Source organism: Pelobates fuscus, chromosome 1, assembly GCF_036172605.1.
Source record: "Pelobates fuscus isolate aPelFus1 chromosome 1, aPelFus1.pri, whole genome shotgun sequence".
Lineage (NCBI taxonomy): Eukaryota > Metazoa > Chordata > Amphibia > Anura > Pelobatidae > Pelobates > Pelobates fuscus.
Genome location: NC_086317.1, coordinates 397,245,588 through 397,268,445, shown reverse-complemented (window position 1 = coordinate 397,268,445; position 22,858 = coordinate 397,245,588). Strand labels below are relative to the sequence as shown.

Sequence of the window (22,858 nt, the reverse complement as noted above, 5' to 3'; positions counted from 1 at the left end):
TGATACTTTATTTATTTTTTTCAAATTTAATCGGAGAATGCTTACATTTGGGATTAAGGAAAGGGTTAAATTTAGAGTTAGGGAAAAGAGGCTTAGGGCAAGGGGAGTTTCTCTCTGTCTTCTGTAGTATAGTCAGCTTCCTATGATTAGTATTAGTTGTACAGTGTAAAGCACTCAATGCCGTCCCATAATTTATAGCATGCTTCACTCAGTGCTGTTCCTGCTCCTCCTGCAAGACTTTTCCTGTGTGAGAGGCTGTTTGTAGGCAGATGGGAAATGATCCCTACAACTTCCTGTCCAGCCTCACACCCAGACCATGGAGGAGCCGAGAGAGCACTGAGTTTTACAGCCTCTTTAACTGTTTCTGAAGCTCTGCTATCAAGCACTGGAGACTGAACAGACTACAGAGGACACTGGTGAAGGCTCCTGGTACTTATATCTCTCCACCAGCCCACTTAAATGTTAAAATTATATGTGCTGAAAGCAGGCACCCCTTACAGGAAATGCACCTGTAGATGGGATCCTATTCTGCCTAATGGGAAATCCGCCCCTGAAATCCGAGGGAAATCCTCCCCTTAAACGACGTATTCAGTATTTAGGAATTGCTATTAACATGTAATCTAAAATGTTCCATAATAGCTATGGTCCGTGCCAACACCTTCAGCCACACATGCTCTAACACGTATCCCTCTATGGAAACATGGAATGTTGGTGGCATGTAGGACAGAGGAAAGATTGCTTTTTGAAGTTTGGACATTAAAAAGTTTCTGTTATTCTTAAAATCCTAACCATGTTTGCTAATTTTTAAAACGTACCATCCCCTCCAGTCATGTGCTCATTTGGTTGTGCCATTCCAAAACCATGATGGCTGGCCATGAGATTGTTCTGATGACAGTATGGCATCTCATTCATGCCTAGATAAAATACATACAAATACATATTAGCGCCTGTAGCCAAAAAGTAGCTCTGGGATGAATCTATGCATCAGTAGTATTTTCGGCACAATGTGGGGAAATCACTGTGGAAACCATTAGAAATTTCTGGTTGACTACTTCATTTTTACGACTTTGTCACATAATTGTTCTTTCTACGTAATCCTTTTTAAATCTGAACAATGAATATTTACATGCATTTATACAATTAACACATATTATAAGGTAATTTAAAAAAAATCAACATAATCTACTTTGTGGTATGATAATTGTTGAGTGTCTTGTACATTTCAGTATATCTAATTAGCTCACAAAATGCAAACATTAATTAAATAGTCCATTAAACATTAGAAAAAGCTAAATTAAACCGTATATTTAACGAATCATCCTGATCTCTCTCCGCCCATCTTGACTCGTGTCTCTGACTGCCTCTCTTCGATTTCCAAATGGATGGCTGCTCACTTCCTTAAACTCAACCTTTCCAAAACAGAACTTCTGGTCTTTCCTCCCTCAAGTGTTACTACTCCTGTGTCTGTCTGTGCATGTCCCGTCGAGGCCCCCACGATCTGCCAAAGACCTACGTATATCCTCTGTCCGTACTCTCACCTCTAACGCTCGCCTCCAAGACATTTCCAGGGCTGCACCTCTTCTGTGGAACTCCCTTCCCTTCTCCGTAAGAATTTCACCTAGTCTCCACTCATTCAAAAAATCATTGAAAACTCACTTCTTCCAGAAAGCATATCAATTAAACTGTTAGCAGGTTTTCATCCCCCACCCTCTATGACTCCTCTCCTGCAACTGTCAAAAATGACCTACTAAGCGCTCAAATAATACTTTTCTAACAACCTACTTCACACCCCTACTTTTACCCTCTGTGTCACCCTCTGTGTCACTATACCCCATTCCTTCTAGAATGTAAGCTCATGGAGCAGGGCCCTCAACCCATCTGTTACTGTACGTCCAGTTGTCTGGTTACAATTACATATATGTTAGTCCGTCCATTGTACTGGGAATACATGCCATTTACGTTAACATTAATTCTATCTTCTATTTGAAATGTATTTTAATTTTATAAAGCACTAACCTTCAGACATCATGTTTGGCGTCCTTAGGTAACAGTGTTCTACATAATTGTTCACAGGAGCATTCATTGAGTTGAAGAGAGAAGGAGGACACTGGCGGGACGCCATCAGGTGAAAAGTCTTCAGTCAGTTAAACATCAGAATGTTTGCGCCATAAGCTGTAGAAACAAGAAAAATAATTGTAAAATCATAAAAGTCAAATAAATCCAACTCAATTACATTTATTAAGCTGCAAGTATGGATACATATCTGTTAGGGTATTGACTCAGTCAGTCACGTTCATTTACAGATGTGATTATCCCAAAAAATTAGTTAGAACTTGCTTGCATATTGAGCAATCTAGTAAAGGAAATGCACTTGCAAAACAATGAAATACTCTGAAAATGTGCATCTCTGACTATCTAGCTAACTTTCTATAATGGACAGAGTCTTAAACATTTGACACTGCAACTGACTGAGCATGATTGTAAACTCAGTCTAACATAGGCCTCTGATTCATCTGTATGAATTGAAATGATTCGAACATGAAAAAAAAAGCTTTTCAAATGATTTTTGTACAAAAATCCATACATATACCTCATTGGTGATATCTATAGATAAATCATTTGAAACGTTTTGTTTTTTTTTTCTTACAGATTGGAATCATTTCTGTTTCAAACAAATTAAATTGAGGCCATAGCATGAGAGCCAACGTTATTCAATGGCTTATTATCCCTATATTGAAGATGATATTTTTTCCCACTACTATAGTGCAGTATAATTATGGTTATTTTTTTTTTTCTTGTACCAGCAACTTTATGCAGAATATTCACGTTAACTCTCCACGTCTCCATGACATGTCCTACATTTATAGTATTACTACATCTCTCCTCAGATGTCAGTTGTCCTCTCCTTTAATTCTGACCATTTATGTTTTATAATTTTCTTTCCTCATTTCCCTCTTTTTGTCAGGCTCTTTTTAGAATCTTTTCATAAATATATCCACACCCTGTTTTTTCACTGCCCACTCATTTATTCAACTGTGTTTTTCTCTTCTCCTCTTTATTTTTCCTTCAGTCCCCACTAGCACTTTCAACGTTTAAGCTGAGGGGGCTTCTGGTGTCTTTTTAAGCCCTTTATTGATGTATAATTATCATGGTTTGTAAAGTGTCCTGGAGTAGGGCATTTTATAAGTAATGTCAAATAAATAAAGTTAATATTCTCGCTTCATGACTGGTTACTTTGGAGTACAGTTTATTTACTGTTGTTAAACCAGACCTTCAGCACAAAAACATATTTTTGGCATTCAGAACTGAAGCAAAACAAATCTGGATGTTCTATCTATCTAAGAAGATGATCCAAATAGCTGAAAAACACACTGGGTTCAAGTATAAATAAATGCTAGGACAAAGTTCTGCAGCAATCAGATGGAATTTTCCATTGGTTTTCAATGTGGTCACTCTAATTTACTTTTTGAACTTTGCCCCACATCTTTTTTAATACATCACTCCATTGTAACTGAGACAAAAAGTGCAATTTCCATTTTAATATACAAATCAAACAGTAGAGGGAGCCATTACAATACGTGTCCATCACCACACGGTGTGTCCAGTTAATGTTACAATTATCAGTCTAGATCAGTGATGGTTGGTTATTGAACTCCAGAACTCCAGCTGTGTATGACTATAGTTCATATCATGCACAGCAATTGACTTAATATGAGCATGTTGAAGGCTTACAAGCGGTTACCTTTATTAATTAATAATAATAATACTTGCTTATTAAGACAGATTATCATTATGACATTTTACTATTTAGAACACATTAAACTGACCATCATTTTTAATCTACTAATTACATTATTCTAAGTTTTATATTGTACATCTATGGTTTATATTAGTGACAATTAATTATATTTATTTGACAGATATATGGCAAAAATGATACAGTGTGTTTCCCACCCTAGCATTATTTATTTCAGTAAGGTTATATTAGTCTGAATTTTTCAATTTGATTGTCCCTATCCTATAATTGCGGCGGAATATGTTGATGCTATAAAAATTATGATGGTAATAATAATACATGAAACACGGCTCACTGGTTAGAAATATGCAACTCAATGTGCGAGTAATAATTTTGTTTTATACACTTTTCCATTAAATAAACTGTTTTGATAAGCAATTCACACCTTAAAATATTCAGGCTCCAGGAAAGAGGAAATACTTAAAATAATCAATATCTGTATGAAGGTTATTCACTAAAGTGAGTATTGTCAGGAATTTAGGTGAATTTTAAATTGAAGGCCAAAATAGATAAACTCAAAAAATTCTCCAAGTCATCTGTGCTCCCATTTTGGCATTAAATTGAAAAATTAACTTTAAATTCCCAGCGATTCTCAGTTAAGTGAATAACCCTGTCTGTCATCGTTGTAGATTCCTAACTACACATTTATATCACTTTTAGTTGCCTAAATCCATTTCATAAAGGATGAAACATATTTATTCAAGTTTGTATTGATAAGTAAAATAGTCTGCTAATTAAAAAAATGAAATTTTAATTTTAAGAAACTACAGTGATCAACATTCTTATCAGTTATATTAAAGGGACACTATAGTCATCTGAACAACTTTAGCTTAATGAAGCAGTTTTGGTGTATAGAACATGCCCCTGCAGCCTCACTGCTCAATCCTCTGCCATTTAGGAGTTAAATCCCTTTGTTTATGAACCCTAGTCACACCTCCCTGCATGTGACTTGCACAGCCTTCCATAAACACTTCCTGTAAAGAGAGCCCTATTTAGGCTTTCTTTATTGCAAGTTCTGTTTAATTAAGATTTTCTTATCCCCTGCTATGTTAATAGCTTGCTAGACCCTGCAAGAGCCTCCTGTATGTGATTCAAGTTCAATTTAGAGATTGAGATACAATTATTTAAGGTAAATTACATCTGTGTGAAAGTGAAACCAGTTTTTTCTTCATGCAGGCTCTGCCAATCATAGCCAGGGGAGGTGTGGCTGGGGCTGCATAAATAGAAACAAAGTGATTTAACTCCTAAATGACAGTGAATTGAGCAGTGAAATTGCAGGGGAATGATCTATACACTAAAACTGCTTTATTTAGCTAAAGTAATTTAGGTGACTATAGTGTTCCTTTAATATGATAATATTAGCACCACTTGGTGTACACCGTAATGAAATATGCTGTGTATGCTGATGCTCAGATAATTAGGCTTTTAGTAACTAAATCAGCTGTGTTTTATACCCCACCTCCTCTAGACTGTAAGCTTGTAAGGTTTTGTAATTGTCTCATTTATTGTTAAATCTTCCCCTTTCGATAATATTGTAAAGCGCTACTGAATATGCCGGCGCTATATAAATACCAATAATAATAATAATAATAACTGTAAAACACCAGACCTCCTATAGCTAATGTAAACTTTTGACATGCACAGAAATTCTGAGACATTTCTTCCTTAGGCTACAGATAAAATTCACAGTACAATTACAATTTGCAGCACAGCAAAAACAAACAAAAACAAAACAACGGTTAACACTTTTTAAACCTCACAGCATTATTTACTGAAGTGGAATTCAAATGTAAAGCCGAAGTGGCCAAACTGGAATAATTTTTGACTTGGAGATTGTTTTCCTCGCCTTAGTTTAGCCATTCACTTTAAATTTCCAACAATTTTCCCTTTAGTAAATATACCCGATGAATTAGGATGTGCACGAACGAGCACGCCCAGCACATGCCTTAGGCACTCCTATATGCATGAGGGAGTGCTATGCTATGAGCCCCCAGCCACCAGGGACTAAAAGGGTTAAGACTGAAGCATTTAATATTGCCAGTAAGCATCCTTTGTCTGTGTGGCATGCCAGAGTCTGATAAAATATTAGCAGGAGCATGGTTGGATTAACATACGTCAGCTGAGAAATACTCTGAAATGAAACAGACTGCTTGACAAATGCGGAATGTGCTTTTCCTCCATTTTATTAGTTTCTTTAAGACTTTTACAGTAGCCTGAGCAGTTTCACCATGGTAAAAAAAATAATTATAATTACAAACTTCTCTCCTTTCCCCCTCTTAAAAAACAAAAATAATAATAAAGTTGTAACATTATCTTCAGTGAAAATAACAGGACTATAAGGCTACAGAACGTTAAGTTTTATCCTTTAGAGGTCTTTCGGTTGGTTGAGATGTAAATATGGGGGCATCAGTTCAGATTAGTTTCACTTTACAAGGACACCCTTCTTATCACAGCATGGTTAACCCTCCCAACGGACACATAATTCTGAGGAAGGCTACAGTATTTACAGGAACTAACTGGCTGGGTCAGAAGAGGTCAGAGAGAGAGACATTTATGTTGTAGGGCTGAGTTGTTCAACAGCTGAGATGTCTCCTAATGAGAAACAGGTCAAATGACGCTGAGGCTTGGCCCTGCCCACAACTTGGGTGGTATAAGGGAAGACTGAGAGAAGCTTAGCATTTAGGCAGACCAGCTTTATAACAATGGACAAGCAACATTCAGCAGCTTCCCCAAAGGGACTTTTCACTTCCTGACTAACTAGAGTGGGAGAGACTCAAAAATCATATTAGACTTTTTTTTTCCACTGGCCTCCCGACTTGCCTGTCTATTCTAGCACTTTCTGACTTGCTCAGCTCCCGCCAGCCCACCTGGTATACATACCTCTGTCTCTCCTGCATGCAGCAACAACAACAAAATTGCAACATCTCTATATCGGTGCTTGTAGTTAACCCCTTAAATACCGCTGTCAATCTGGTCGTACAGGATCGTAGTCCAAAATAGTTTGTACCACTCACATACTGTCTACAGGGAGCTGCAAAAAACTAAATTAGCAGGACATTACGGACTAACATAAGGACCTTTAACGACCGGATTGCAATGACGGCAGAGCAGTCCTTCAGAGGTTAATGTTGGAAACATATATAAAGTGCTTTATTTTTATGTTGGAATCCAATAAACCAATAGATGTGGGGAGAGAGCGAGAAATAAATCATGCAAGACTTTGAAAACGTTTTCCTGGTTTGCAACTTCACAATGTTTTATATATGATTTTCTGTGAATCATATACTCCAAATGTCCCTATTAAGGATGGACCGTCCCTATTTTGGGCCCAAATCCCCCTGTTCCTCTTTTCTGTTCTCGTGCCCTTCTTTTATAGAAGCTTAGTATTCTTTCTGTGCCTGAATTTATACCTGATCTCCACTGCAGCAATAATTACAGTAATGTCTTTAAACTACAATAAATATGTTTAGAAACCAGTCTGTGTAAATAAGATGCATTGTTCTAAATTACATTTTAGTTATAAACTGTTATTAGTAAGTCACGTACATTTTCTCAGAGCAGCCCTGGCCACCTCCTACTCACACCCCTAAAATTAAAGTGTCCCTCTTTTAAAACGTTGTGAGGTATGATGTATTAGCAATCCATGAAGGGCAAAGCAGTAATTTATTTTGTGAGCTGGGTATCCGGAACACTGAGTATATGTCAAGATCAATATTTCCAATTCATAGAGAGGCACATATTGTGCAGCACTATATAAGCCAAGCTATCCAAATTAGAGAAATGTATGTCAAGTTAAGTGCAGTCCTTGACCGATCTTCTGTTAATGTAATTGAGCAGGACTGTCTAAATGCAGTCCCTATTGGCCAGAGATATGCCAGGTTAGCAGGAGAATATTTAGCATATTCATTGGCAAAACCCCAACTTAATTGGTAAATTAGAGAAATCCTTGAACTCTGATGGGATTATTGACCACAAGAACTTGTTTGGACTCTGCTAAGTACTTTTTTTTTTCCTGTCACACAGATAAGCTGGCCATGCTTTTTCATATAAGCTAGAGTTCAGTTTTATTTTAGTGTGTGAACGAAAGCTCAGGGCATTCCTACAGAGTCTGTGGTCAGTATTAAAACCATGCAGCAATTTACCCAAGCCAACTGATGTCAGGGGAAGGGAATTCGTCATGAATGGTATTGAAGGTTATTATAGCAAGTTCTGGATACTTGATAACCGACTTGCTAAGGTCAAAACAGTCAGGCTGGACACGATTTCGAATCCAGTTGAGGTGAATATTGGTTCAGATCTGCTATTTTGGCTTTAAACGTCCTTTAAAATATACCACAATTTACAGTTTTGTGATTAGATCCTTATCATAGTTCCATTGATGCATCATATTTACTCTAGAAAATCTTTATTTGTAACAATTTTTATGTTTAACGATTACTTTTATTGGACAGAGGAAAGAGAGGCCGTAAATGGATCGAGGCACCGGTTTCACGCACCATTCCATCCAGGGCCAAGGTGTGGTCCCTAGCAGCCTGTGATAGTTCACTGATCTGACAGGAACCTCGGAAAGAGTCCCAGTCACCAGAAAAAATATGAAGCCTCCTGCCATGTTGTAAAATTACACATTTTTGGCAACAATAGACACATTGGGGAATAACAAGTCAGCTAAATAAGATTAACATTTTGAAATTCACTTGGAACTTCTTATAATTTCCACTTTAGTGAATAACTTTGTCTAGATTTTTTTTTTTTTTTATCACTTATGAGTGAGGTGGAGCATTTTTCCAATTTTGATATCTTGTCCTAGACTGACAACTTGCCCCAATGCACCATTTGGGAAATAAACTTTTTAGCACGTCTTTCATTTAGCGGAAGCTTGACTTGCTCCCATAGGAGCTTTTGGGATTCATTTCCGTCATTCTGGTTTCTGATCCCATCTCAAGGGATCCCTTTATAACGTTTTGAGCCTTACTTCAAGGGTACTATTTTGTTTCCTTCAGCTAGACAGTTATAACATCCCATGGCACATGCAAAGATCACATATAGAAGGTGTTGTGGTCTTGCTGGATCTTTTAAGGTCTACCATTCTCTACTCTTGCACACAAGTGAGAATACAATAGTGTATAACAGGTTCAGTTGAGTAAATCTACCTTCCACTTACCCCTTCCACAGCATTTAGGTAATCTATTTAAAAAAGTGACCAAACTTCTCTTAGAAGAATGAGAGTTAACCAGGACTGCCAAAAGCATCCCTGCCCATGCCTGTACTTTGCTGGGGAGATATTCCATCTACAGATATTTTAGTTAGCATATTTAGAGGGAAAGAACAAATAGAAATGTATTTTAGCGGTTTCTTTTTTTTTTTTTTTTTTTAGCACATATTAGAGGATTTATTGGCTCCATGGATTACGCACTACATAAATCTTAGGTGGATTGAAATCTAAACTGTCTAAAATGGCTTTGAATAAATGATCGTATAGAGTAGCTTTTGTGTAGATAGACTTTAAAATGTAAGATATGTATACAGAAAACGTGTATAAAAGGTTCTTCTAAATTTAAATTGAGTGCCAGTTTTACCTCCACCTAAATGATACGACAGACAGTCTGGTGCCACTTGTTTAGTGCATTTAGAATATAAACTTTATAAATCTGTATGTGTGACAGAGTCCAGAGAAGAACTCTCTTCCAAGAGGGTTCAGGAGAAGCTGCTTAGGATCCAAGGATTCTGAGCATATAAACAAGCCAGTAGAATCCGAGAAAGTATTACTTGTCTTCAGAGGTTGTCTTCTGTAAAATCCAATGTCCAACAAAGCAATAACATTAGATAACAGCAGGATACAACTGAAGAATACCTTGGAATAGTAATTTACACATCGATTTGCTAGTGTGTAAGCTAAGGAAAAATACATACAATTTATTAGTCTGATGTGTAGGGAAAATAACACTTGCGTAACTTGCCAAATGCAGAGTAATACATTTACCCGGCATAATGCCATCATACCTTTGGCAATATGACATACATCTTTGTGAATTGTTGTGATAAACTGAAAATGTTGCACGTTTACAAACAAGCGCCATCATTACATTTGTTGTATCAACTAGTCCATTGTATGTACCAAAATAAAAACCCAGCTAATTCTGTCAGACCATATACTGTAAATCGTTTTATGTTATCATCTTTTGTGATTAACTATTCTTGTTCATTGTTGCCTTAAAGTTCATATCTAGCGGTCTATTATTGTAGAATCGCATGCAAGACACAATATAAAACAATATTTGCAATCTATATTAAACTGACTATTATATATTAATAAATGTCGGTAAAGCATGGTAGAAGAAGAAACTTAAAATGACTGAAAGTGGTTATAGTGCCTGGAATGTCTTGACTTTCTGGGCAACATTCTCAGCCTGTCAGAGAGCCAGGTAGCCAGTTCTCTGGCTGAGCTAAGCCCAGTGATGCTGTTAGCTGATACTCTTAGCCAATGAAATGTTCCTGCGCTGTGGAACTTAGTTCAGGAGAGGTAACAGAAGCTCCAAGCAGCAACCTCTGGCTCCCAGACCAAAAATGAAGAAAATGGTTTGACTACTTACATTGGTATGTGCTAAGGCACTCCTGGTACCATAAACAATACCAAGCGCTTGGCTGGAAAATGAGGCAGGGATTATGGGGCATGACTAGAGAGAAAGAAAGATGTGAGCTATTGCTGCATAGATGACAAAAATATCAATTGTTATGACATATAAGAGAGGCCACATCAACAGTTATCACTGATACTTGGTGCACATCTGGTATTTTTCATATTAAAAAATAAACAGCTACCCTTCCCCCAAGAATTTGACATCTGCCAATAGTATCTGTAGGTGGCCATGCACTAAAGCAGTGGTTTCCAAACCAGTCCTCAAGGCATGCCTACCAATCCAAGATTTCGGGATTATCCAGTTTTTTTAAGGTGTTTTTTTTTCTTTCTAAAAACATCTTTGACACAACTAGGTAATCCCTAAATCCTGGGCTAGTAGGCATGCCTTGAGGACTGGTTTGGAAACCACTGCACTAAAACATGAGTTGTGATGCGTTTAAAGCTGATATATTTAGAATGTACCAGATTGCAAGCCCATGTGAGCAGGGACCTCTTCATCTCTTGTGTTTGTCAACAAGATTTTATTTGTTTATTACGTACTGTTTTATATCCTCACTATATAATTGTAAGGCTCTGCTTAATATGTTGGCATTACATAAATTTTAATAATAACAATAGTATCTGCAAACCCAAAAAAACTCCTCTTCAGCAGGGCTGAACACATTTTTTCTGAATACATTTTATAACATTAAAGCAGCTCGTCACCTTCACCCCTTAAGGACACATGACATGTGTGACATGTCATGATTCCCTTTTATTCCAGAAGTTTGGTCCTTAAGGGGTTAAACAAGCTTTATTTAATTTGCTTCTATAAAGCTCCCTGTGTCTGAATCTATTTTTATTTTTTTCTGAGCCCTCTAATTTTCATGACATACATAAGGAAAAGGAGGGACTACTTTTCATTATGTATTGCAGACAAGTTGACAAACTTGACAAGGGGCAGAGCTTAAGCTAGGTTCTGTTTCAGTAGCCAATCAAACTTTTCCACAATCCTTCAGTAAAATTAATCTTACAGTTTTCATCATGGGCACAGGAGAACAAAATGGCTGCACCCATATATTGAGATCTGGTATAAGGAAGTAAATAGCATAAATATAAATAAAGGCAAGTGGTAAGTGGCAAGAGTATAATCATTAAGAAAATTTCGCTGTACGAACTTTAAAATAAGATAAATTATAAAATGTTTAGGTTCATCTGTTGGCCACGGGTTTCACAGCACTTTCAGGAAATTAAAGCAGTAATTAAAGATATCATTTGTGACCACAATACTAAGATGTTATGTTTTCCTTGGTTGACGGGAGAAATTGTTGGCAATTCTGTTGTTCATAAGAGTTTGGGGTTAGTGTGACTTTTATGTGCTGCTCTTCAGAATTAATAACACAATTATCTAACTATATTCCTTATCCATGACTTATTGATCTAAAACAAATATCTCATGTGCAAACTTTAGCTACTCCGATGTCAATGGAATGTATCTGCATTGCTACGATGCATTTAATTTAAACCCTAACTGAACCTCTGACCGGATTCATTACTAAAGTTAGAATTGTCAGTAATTTAAAATGATTTCAAAGTGAATTTCAAATGTAAGGCCTAAGTAGCAGAGCTGGAACCATAGTTGTATTGGAGATTTTTTTCACTTTGGCTACTTTGACCTTAAAATTAAAATTCTCTTTACATTCCTGACAATTCTCATATTTGCAAAAACTCTGTCATAAAATGTTTACATTGCCATTGTCTGGGGATCCAACCTGATGTTTTACTGGTGATGTATGTATGCATTTATTGATTTTTAACCCTTTCCCAACGTTAGGGAGTGCTATGCCGTCCTACAAAAGATTGGGCCGTCCTTTCAGACCAAATACCCTCATTGCCAAATATTTGCATAATTATGTGACGTTTTTAATAATATACTGAGATACCTGCCTGACAACCCAGGCAGAGAGTCCAGATAATTCAATATGCGAGCCCTATATTTGACCCTGTAACTTTCTAAAACCCCATAAAACCTGGACATGGGGGGATAGTGTTGTACTCGTGAGACACCGCTGAACACAAGTATGGGTGTTTTAGAGCAAAAAATATGATATCATCAGTGACAGAGCAGTTTTTGTGTGAAAAATGCAAAAAGACAAATATGAACAGAAACTTTGTGAAAGAGTGCACATACAGATTGCAGACACCATGATCACTTCACATCACTTCACATCACATTAAAAAAAAAGCTAACGTTTTGATGCATGGAGTGTCTCTTTAAGAAGTTTATTCTAGTCTAGTCTACTAGTTGTGCTAGCTCACAGAAATAAAACTGGCATTAATGAACAGAGTTTTGAGGTCCTGCTGTGGCTACTTTTTACCAATCAGCATGTAAATGACCCTAAATGTAAGAGTTATGGCATCACTAGACACACTTATCACATGTGAACTTCACTAAATGTGCTCTGTTTAGAAGTTAAACTTTTATAAAAATATTTCTATCTCTTTAAGGGTTTAATCCTAATTTATACACTGTGTAGAGCACTCTTCATTAAATTTAACATTGAATGTTTAAATGTGCGTATTCTGTACATTATAAAAGGAAATGTAGATCTAAATGATTACATTATTCACAGGAGGTATCCATCTTTGATATGTGATGACATTTCCAAGACTGGATGTCTCCTGATCCTCATGGAAATATTATAATCCTGTCCATTTACCACAATAATTCTTATAACATCCTGCAAGCAACATAAAAAGAGGATTATGCTGATACATTGAAAGTAAATGTTCAATGTTGTAAAATAAACCAATCAAGTGCATAAAGTAAAATAATAAAAGACACTTGAAAGGTAAAAAAGAAATCATATGTAAGAACACTTTAGATATTCTACATGGCAATTTGCCCATAGTGATAAAAAGATGATTCTAACACTGGTCCCCCAGGAGGCATGAATTTGTCCAGAATTCATATATTATTTACAGAACAATAAATGAACAATATGTTTATTTTACTGGCTATATGAAAATATCTAAGTGTTAACAAGTTAACGAAATTCCCAATCTAATGTACTATAGTTCAGTGATTTCTATTACTTAACCTAAATTTGTAGGGTTTCAAATAAACTTGTGCCAGTATGTATAAAAAACAAAACAAAAAAAAAACAATATAGTGTAATATAGTAAAACAACACCCTGTGTGTTTATAAAACATGAGACAGTCCACTCACGTATAACAGAACCTAATGTGATGGGTCAAATCATTTCCATGTCTTTCTAATTATTTACCATCTGAAGGATAAAGCACTAGATCCTGTATGTTTCTCTGTTTTTTTTTTCTTTGGAGCATCAAGTCCCAGAGCTGCTGTTTAGGTAATGTGCCACCTTAAAGACAGAGAAATAAAAATGATTTGAGCCATCACATTAGGCTCTGCTATAAATGAGTTGACAATCTCACGTTTCATATACACATAGGTTGTTGTGCTACTGTATTACACTATATTGTTTACTTTTGTTTTATATATACTGGCACAAGTTTACTTGAAACCCTACAAAGTTAATTCAAGTAATAGAAAGCATTCCACTATCATACATATGAGGAGCTGTAGGGGGCTCATAATTATTATTAACATTATTAAGGGTAGAAAGACAGATAAGCTCCTGATATGCTAATAAGTGGGTATGGGCTTATTATTAATTATGACAGAGAGCATAGTCATCTCTCTGGTACTCTATGAAGGAGATAATGGCACCTTAAAGGGTTACTTCAAGCATCATAATCACTACAGCCCACTGCAATGGTTATGATGCCAGAAATACCCTAGCCTATTTTCATGTTAATAGATTCTGACTGACTGATGATACCCTAATGATACTGCCTGAGGTGGAGTTACACCTCTGGCGGCAAAGGGGCTAAAGTCCTGTGCAGAATTTCATAGTGAAAAACTGTACATACAGACTACATGCACAGGGACCATTTCAAATCACTGAAGTGGTCATAGTACTGCATAGATAGACCCTTGTTGTCATCGGGTAAGATGACCTCCATATTTATATTATTATGGAACCACCTTAACAAAGGTCACACACAGTCCACAGGATGAAGGAATGTATATATTTGCATCACCACTTATCATACCACCTGCACAGGAAGGAGTATACCACCATCCAAAAGTACGATCTGAAGGATAAAGCACTAGATCCTGTATGTTTCTCTGTTTTTTTCTTTGGAGCATCAAGTCCAGAGCTGCTGTGCCACCTTAAAGACAGAGAAACGAAAAGGATTTGAGCCATCACATTAGGCTCTGTTAAACGTGAGTTTAAAATCTCACATTTCATATACACATAGGTTGTTGTGCTACTGTATTACACTATATTGTTTACTTTTGTTTTATATATACTGGCACAAGTTTACCTGAAACCCTACAAAGTTTAGTAAAGTAATAGAAAGCATTCCACTATCATACATATGTGAAGCTGTAGGGGGCTCATAATTATCATTAATATTATTAAGGGCAGAAAGACAGATAAGCCCCTGATATGCTAATAAGTGGTTATGGGCTTATTATTAATTATGACAGAGAGAATGTTCATCTCTAATGGCACTTTAAAGGGTTACTTCAAGCATCATAATCTCTACAGCCCACTGCAATGGTTATGATGCCAGAAATACCCTAGCCTGTTTTCCTGTTAACAGGTTCTGACTGACTGATGATACCCTAATGATACTGCCAGAGGGGCTATAGTCCATATGTGCAGCATTTCAAAATGAAATACTGCGACACTGTGACCATTTCAAATCACTGAAGTGCTCATAGTAGTGCAACAGATAGTCATCGAGTAAGATGACCTCCATATTTATATTATTATGGAACCTCCTTCACAAAGGTCACACACAGTCCACGGGATGAAGGAATGTATATATTTATATCACTATATATTTATACCACTTATCATACCACCTGCACAGGAGGGAGTATACCACCATCCCAAAATTCCACATCCTGTTGTCAGTTTCAGTTTAAAAACCTTTCATTCACAATGCAGGGTTTTTATGCTCAGATATACCTCTTATGGAGACACTTATAAATGTCTAAGTAAAATAAAGCGCATGTTCTTCATTAAAAGTATTCTCATTCCTCACACACTTATATGTGTGCAATGAGGCATTTATGTAGGTAATTGAGTACATCCACATCTCCCTGTATATGTGTTATATTCTGCTAGCTTTCTTACGTGGTTACACTATCAGACACACCTAAATGCCTGTCCATGTATAGATCCCACTTGTTTTTTATGCTCTCCCCAAATGATGAGTAATTTTTCATGCTCACATTTTCACCCAACCTGAAATGCCCACTAGAATAAATTAACAAGCTCTTTCTTGAGTTAGCTCCAAGTTAAATCTTAGTGGACTTCCTTTATTTGCAATGCCAAGTTGGCTGTCTTCAGGGAGGAGGAGGGCTGAAGAGGACACACTACTACTTATACAAGGATATGAAAGAGATATATTTCATAGATCCTAGAGAAAACCAAGGACCTACACAATTTTTTTATTTCTGTTGTTTAGAAACACATTTTGAGTGTATTATTTTTGCCTGCTTATCATATAGTCTACTCACAAGTAAGTGGTACAAAGGTTAAAAAGGTAGAAAGACTAAATGCACTGAAACATGATCATTTGAGCATATAATCCTAATCCACACTGGGAATGTAATTATAAAGACACCAGTCATTGTTTAATTTGATAATGGGATAGAACAATCTCATGTAGACCTCACAGCTGGGTGCCGCTTTTATTAACATTGTATCGCTAGGTCTGCTAAGAAACCTACATGAGACTTTTTTTCAAAAAGTTGTGTTCGATAATTCCATACTTGGGAATACTGTCAATTCAAAGATCAGCAGTAGATCACTCCTCTCTAAGACATGTATCTTGTGACAGAACATTTCTGACTGAAAAGTGGATGGTCTTGACTCAGATGGATAGAAATTGACATATTTACACCCAACATCATCATTCCTATAGATCAAAACATTGACTCCGAATCTGTTCTAAGAAGGGGTTCAAAAATGGAAAAGGGACAGAGTCACCAATGCAATGTGCCTGCTGGTTGCATTGGTTTCCATGGTGATTGCCCCACTTTTAGTACTGTAGACCACTTTATAGAACAGAGCAGTTTTGGAACAGAACACTGGTAAATCACCTTTGTTGAAATAAAACAATGGGGTTTATTGCTATGGATTGCAGCGATACACTCAAACACACCAAATTTTACTGCTGTTAATCACTGAGATAAAAGTACATATTGTTAAATTTTATTGCTGTAAATTACTGTGATACATTCACATATACCATACTTTGTTATGAGTTTTTAAGCTATGGATCACTGTGATACATTCACACCTACCACACAGTTCAGTAAGTTTTAATACTGTGGATATCTTTGATACATCAATACGCACACACAAAAAAAAATCAGAATTTAGACAGGTACGTAGTATAATTATTATTAAACATCTGAAAACTTCAGATAACTGTGTTATGTGACCATGAATGGAATGTTAGTATTTATTTTGCAATGTAGAAAGAAAATAACATGAGTTTATCTGTAGGCATGTGCAAGCTGATTTGAGTGTTCGTGAAAAATGTTTAGACTAGCTAAACTCAGAACAATTAAAAAAAAATAGGTATTTATTTTGCAAAACTACACGCTTAAGTAAAATTTTAAAAAAGGTGAAACGTTGCTATGGCAATAAATATGCTGAGATGACATTCCTAAAAACCGCTTAATGGATTTGAGGCTGGAAAGGAAGAGGCCTCAGAGCTGCGAGAGAGGAGCTGACACCCTGTGTCTGCATTCCTGCTTAGCCACCCAGCATGGAAAGGGAGACACAGTGAATGTCAATGAGACAGAAAGCAACAGGTAAAACAACAACAGCAAGCAGTAAAAACAAGAAACAGTGTTCAAAACATGCATAAACAAATACGTAAAAAATAAGGAACGTTGATAGGTGGTATATATATAATATAGAAGGGAAATAAAAGTACTGAGAAGAGTTGAGCATAGCAGGGAAGGCAGATCGAGAGGCAAAGCTGTGCAAGCAGAGGGGAGGGAATCAAATTGGACTAGGTGGGTGTTCCTGGCATGTTATGGTTTGGATTCGCATAGTATAAAGACAGCCATGGCTCGACTTGATGCGGCAGCCCTGCTATGACATTGCACACTGCTGGTTTGGTTTGGGGAGACGCCAAGCTGATGACTGAGGGCTAGTAATTATTTCAGGAGTACTTAACTAAAACGGCGCAAGATTCCCCATAAGAAATTCCACAGCAATGATAGTGTATTTTTTTTCTTAGCAGCAGTAAGAAAGTGCCTTATAACTGGTAAAAACAAAAGAAGTGTTTGTTTTGATAAAAATGGCCTTAATATTCATTGCGCGTATATTAGTTTACAGAGCAATATATTTTTAACAATTATTATTTAACTATTTTTAAAAATTATATATATATATATATATATATATATATATATATATATATATATATATATATATATATATATATATATATATATATATATATATATATACTGATTAGCCACAACATTAAAAGCATTTTCATAATATCGTGTAGGTCCCCCTTGTTGATGCTTTGGTGCATCAAGGCATGGACTCCACAATACCTCTGAAAGTGTCCTGTGGTATCTGGCACCAAGACATTAGCAGCAGATCCTTTAAGTCCTGCAAGTTGCAAGGTGGAGCCTCCATGGATCAGATTTGTTGTTTTACCACACTCCACTGATGCTCAATCGGATTGAGATCTGAAGATTTTGTAACTTGCCATTCTGAACCAATTGTCGCAAAATCACTATTTGACCCATGTCAGAGTCACTCAGGGTTTTTTGCTTGCCCAAGAACAAACTGTTTACTTTCTGCCTAATAAATCCCACCCCTTGACTGGTGCCATTGTAACGATACAGTCAATGTTAGTCAGTCACCTGTCAGTGGTTTTAATATTGTGGCTGATCAGTGTATATACATTGATTTTATCACCCCTCCTAGGTGGTATATATTACTAATTCTCAGGTCCTCTACCAGAGGCAAGGTAGTCTTTGCAGTATTTTAGCTATTCCTAGAACTGCACTTTTCTGAACACCGATCTTAGATGTCTCACCTGGGATCTCCTGAAGCCACTCCACCAACTTGGGTGTGGCAGCCCCGAGTGCTCATATCACATTTGGGACTACGACTGCCTTCACTTTCTACATCCTTTCTAACTCTTCTTTCAATCCTTGATATGTTTCCACCTTCTCATGTTCCTTCATGTTCCTTACATATATTAATCCACCTTGTCTCCTATTCCTATAAACCCACCCATCATATACACGTCTACCATTCCTCATCTTCTAGTCATTTACACCCATCCAACCTGTCACATTTCACATATGCAAACTCAATGTAATGTATCCCTACTACAGGCTGCTTTCAACACAATCGGCTACCATAAACACCCACTTATAACCATCCAGTCACAGTTATCCAAGTACGTTCATCTGTATACATAACCAAACCAATAAATGCACCCATCCAGTCACGCACTCAATTGCACATCCCCCACAGTCACCTCTTTATTTTGAAGCCGTACCATTCACCCTCTATGCTGTTTCTGCTTTAAAAACTGTCCATGTTCGAAAAAAATAAGATAGAGTAAATTTTATTTAAAATAATTAATTCACTTTACGAAGCAGTTGAATGTTAACTCTCAGTAACAGCGATACATAACCAGCACTATTTAAAATTCTGATCAAGGTGGAAAAAAGTGCAAAACGGGGTACCCTGCCTCACAAATAGAAGATCTTGATCCAGTTGCAGTTTACACATTTTGGAGTGTTCTAACCTCATGTTAACTGAAAGCTGTAAAATAGCCAGCACAAACTCACTTCAATATAGTATCTTCTTCTACTGACGATGCAAAAGATCTAGTCCCAACAAAATGGTAAAATGCCATCAAAGAGTAGAATGGTCCCACACCTAAACAGAAGTATAATCATTTTATTATCACTGCACTAGACCCAGTAAATATTGAGTGCTGATACTTTTATTAAAGTGTGCTAGACCATGACACGTTGTGACTAAATTAATAGGCATTTATTGATCATGTTTCAGAGCAACCAATGAAATTGGGAATTGAGGTGCAACTGCTTAACCATGATCCAGATTATTAGCATTAACATTTATGCAGTTTCATAACTATACAGTGGAGATACAAAACAGAAAGTAATTATCAGATAGATACAAAAGATGAATAGGGTTCTGTTTAAATGAGTTTACAAAGCAAGTTATATATAAAGATCAACTGTACAACATCTATTTAAAACATTTCTTCTAACTTAATGGAACACTATTGTTATTGTTGTGTCAGGAGGTCCTTGTGCCAGCTTACCTTCAGGAGTCAAACCATTAACAAACAGTTTCAGCCCAACATCTTCAGTCTTGGCATCTATGTGCCTGCCCCCGAATGTTCCTTCCAGTCTGAGTCTTCAAACAGGAAGCATTGGAATGGGCGCTGCTGATAGGCTGAGAACCTTTAGCCTAACAGTAGCTCCCCAGTCACAAAACGGAGTGTGAAAAATATGTATATATTTCTCAGTTTTACATTTAAAAACTTGTACATCAAGTTCTTCTTATTAGTCATGAATGTCTAGGATAACTACTTTAAAAGTAGTTACAGAGTCCAAAATGGCTACCCAAAAGTAAATATTTGTAGAAACTACAATCCCCAGGCTGTGTTTTTTTTGAGACTCTCACAGACAGATCCCATGACTGTAAATACAGCATATTTATATTCTGCAACTGTTTTTAGTACGATAACTCACAAGCATACCTTTGACCCCAATCCTATCTCTAACCACACTCATAATCCTACCCATAATCCAATCTCTATTCCTACCCCTAATCTAACTCCTAATCCTACTCATTACTCTACCCATAATTCAACACCTAATCCAGCCCCTACTCCAGTCCTAATCCCACGCCCAGTACGGATATTAGCAGAGGAATTTTTCAGCTCATACAATACAGAGCTCTCTGTGTGATTATAGCATGGGAGGTAATGAGAGATATAAGAAAGGTGAGAAGATGAGGGAGATCTCCCTCTCATGCTACAGTTCCTGCACACAGTGATTGGTGCTAGGCAGCTGGCAATGACCAGTGTTAATCCCTGGACAGAGAGACATGCACGCAGACCTGACTAGGGCCTTTTCAGACCCTAATGGACTCCTTCATCCTGGGGGCAGACTCGGAATCACCATGGCTGAGCCTGATAGTAAGTAGCAAAGAGGGAGTATAATCATTAAACTACAGGGGGCAAAAGAAAAGAAAACCCAAAAGACATTTTTTTTAAATCACGACACGGATGCTTCAAGACCGCCAGTAAACTAAAGGAGGGTAACACTCCCAAAAAGCCCTGCATTAAATTATGGGACCTGCAATGTCTAACATATTGGAAAATTATTGATTGTTAATAATGTTCAGTGACTGGTATTAAATTGGGAAAGTTTAAAAGACACCACTGTTTGTTCTATTCTCTCAGAGCGGCCCTGTAAACATTTTATTTGTGTTCACATTTAGATACTGTCAGGGTTATTCGCTAAAGTGAGAATTCAAAGTGATTTAGAGAATTATTCCATTTTACCTTTTTTTACCTTGAATTTGAAATTCACTTTGAGTTCACTTCTCATCTTAGACACTAACATTGCAAGTCATTCTTAGTATATAACACGCACAGCAGAATGTCCTTCAATCAGTTACCTTCAAAGTGATGTCTACAGAGACCAGGAAATGATCTTTCATCCAATCCTAGCTCTTTCTTGAGATTTAAACATTCCATCACAACTGCTTTTTCAGAGGATAAATGCACTTAATAGACATACATCTTTAGACATTTCCAAACGCATACTTTTAAAATGAATGTAACAGATTTTTTGATTGTTTGTTATGGCATGCAGCTTTTAAAATTCAGATTATTCCATTTGCCATTGTCATTTTGATTTTTAAATCAAGAGTGAACAAATAGTACTGTCAGCTGGCGCAATATATTTAACATGACCCTATCTTCCATGTCTCATCGATTAATAAAGTGTCAGTTTTATATAATGCCATATTATACAAAAAAAAGTGTATATTTATTAAAGGGTTACTCCAACCAGCTTTACCACTTTGAATGGACCACGCAAAGCCCTTGCTGACGTTGGATAAAGGCATGAACGGCAGCAATGGGAGCTTCGCACGCTGGTGATTGCAGGTAAGTAAACCACTTTCTTCTTGCAGGCTTTACTGCAAAATGTAGGGGAAGGGGACACCTAACGAAAAGTGCCCAATAGGACCTTTATATAGAAAAAAAAGCTTAAGAAATGGATTGGAGTAACCCTTTTAATCAGGGTATTTATATATGCAACACAAAATCACACAAATTAAAAATGAATTTTTTTGAAGAATTTTTTTTTCCAACTTTCTTGGGCACATGTACAGGGAGTTCTATTCTAGAGAGTGCCATGCAAGAGCTTTTCATTGCTGTAATCAGCCTTCGGGCTGCAAATCACCTTCTCTGCTTTTGGTATTACAAGCAGTGTATTATTCAATCTAGCATGGACATGAATGTACACATGGAAAATGTTACACGAATCTTGGAGAGGATAGTTGTGAGCTAAAAATAAAAAGTAGAAGAAGCAAAAATCGACTTTAAAACATACTTAAACAAATATGCAAAGCGCCAAAATGTTGTTTCTCAGTTACTCCAGGTGTAATGAGTAAATTTCATTATTCCCCATATGTATAAGTTCACTTGAGCATGGCTTCCTTCCCCTCTTGTATGTTGACATTATTCTATAAATTGTTTGTTGTTAACCACTTAATGACCACATGATGGTCTGTGACATCATGCAGTGCGGGGCCAGTGACGGTATAGCATTAAAAGTACCTGTAGAGGTTAAATCCCTGCTGGTACCAAGCAAACTCGATCAGCCCCAGGCTCCAGCATAAAATCTATCTTTTGATACCTGGGGGTCCCCTCTATCAGTAGGGGACCAAAGTTAGTGGTCCCAGACTAACAGGAGAGCTATGAGCAGCTGCATAACTCTTTATAAGCAGCAGTATTGCAATCGCCCCTTCCCTGGTAATTTAAAAAATATATTTTGCCTTCCCACCAGTGCACTGTCCTCCCTGTGTCAGGGGAACTCCCAAGGTTTGAAATTATTCTGGTGAGGTCTCCCTGCTTGCGCTCTGCTGTAGGATCAGCGCTGGGCTCTGCCGATCTCTGAGTGCTGCAGTCACACAGCAAAGAGGGTTCACAGAGCGCTATGTACTGTGTGAGCTGGGAAACCCCCTGCTTATGTCAGCACTGACATCAGCACAGGACGTCCCTTGTGAATTAGGACTAGGGGGTG

The 22,858-nt window shown here is 37.0% G+C and overlaps 1 protein-coding gene across 1 annotated transcript in view; it reads right to left on the bottom strand.

Annotated features, from left to right (window-relative positions):
- The window catches only part of GLI1 (GLI family zinc finger 1), a 112,934-nt gene that overhangs the window by 15,784 nt on the left and 74,292 nt on the right, over positions 1–22,858 (bottom strand). Inside the window, exons 2-3 of the mRNA XM_063427409.1 lie at positions 2,017–2,172; positions 816–914 (exon numbers count right to left, since the gene is read on the bottom strand). Coding sequence (XP_063283479.1) covers positions 816–914; positions 2,017–2,122 — 205 coding nt within the window. The 5' untranslated portion in view covers positions 2,123–2,172. The remainder of the gene's footprint in view (positions 1–815; positions 915–2,016; positions 2,173–22,858) is intronic.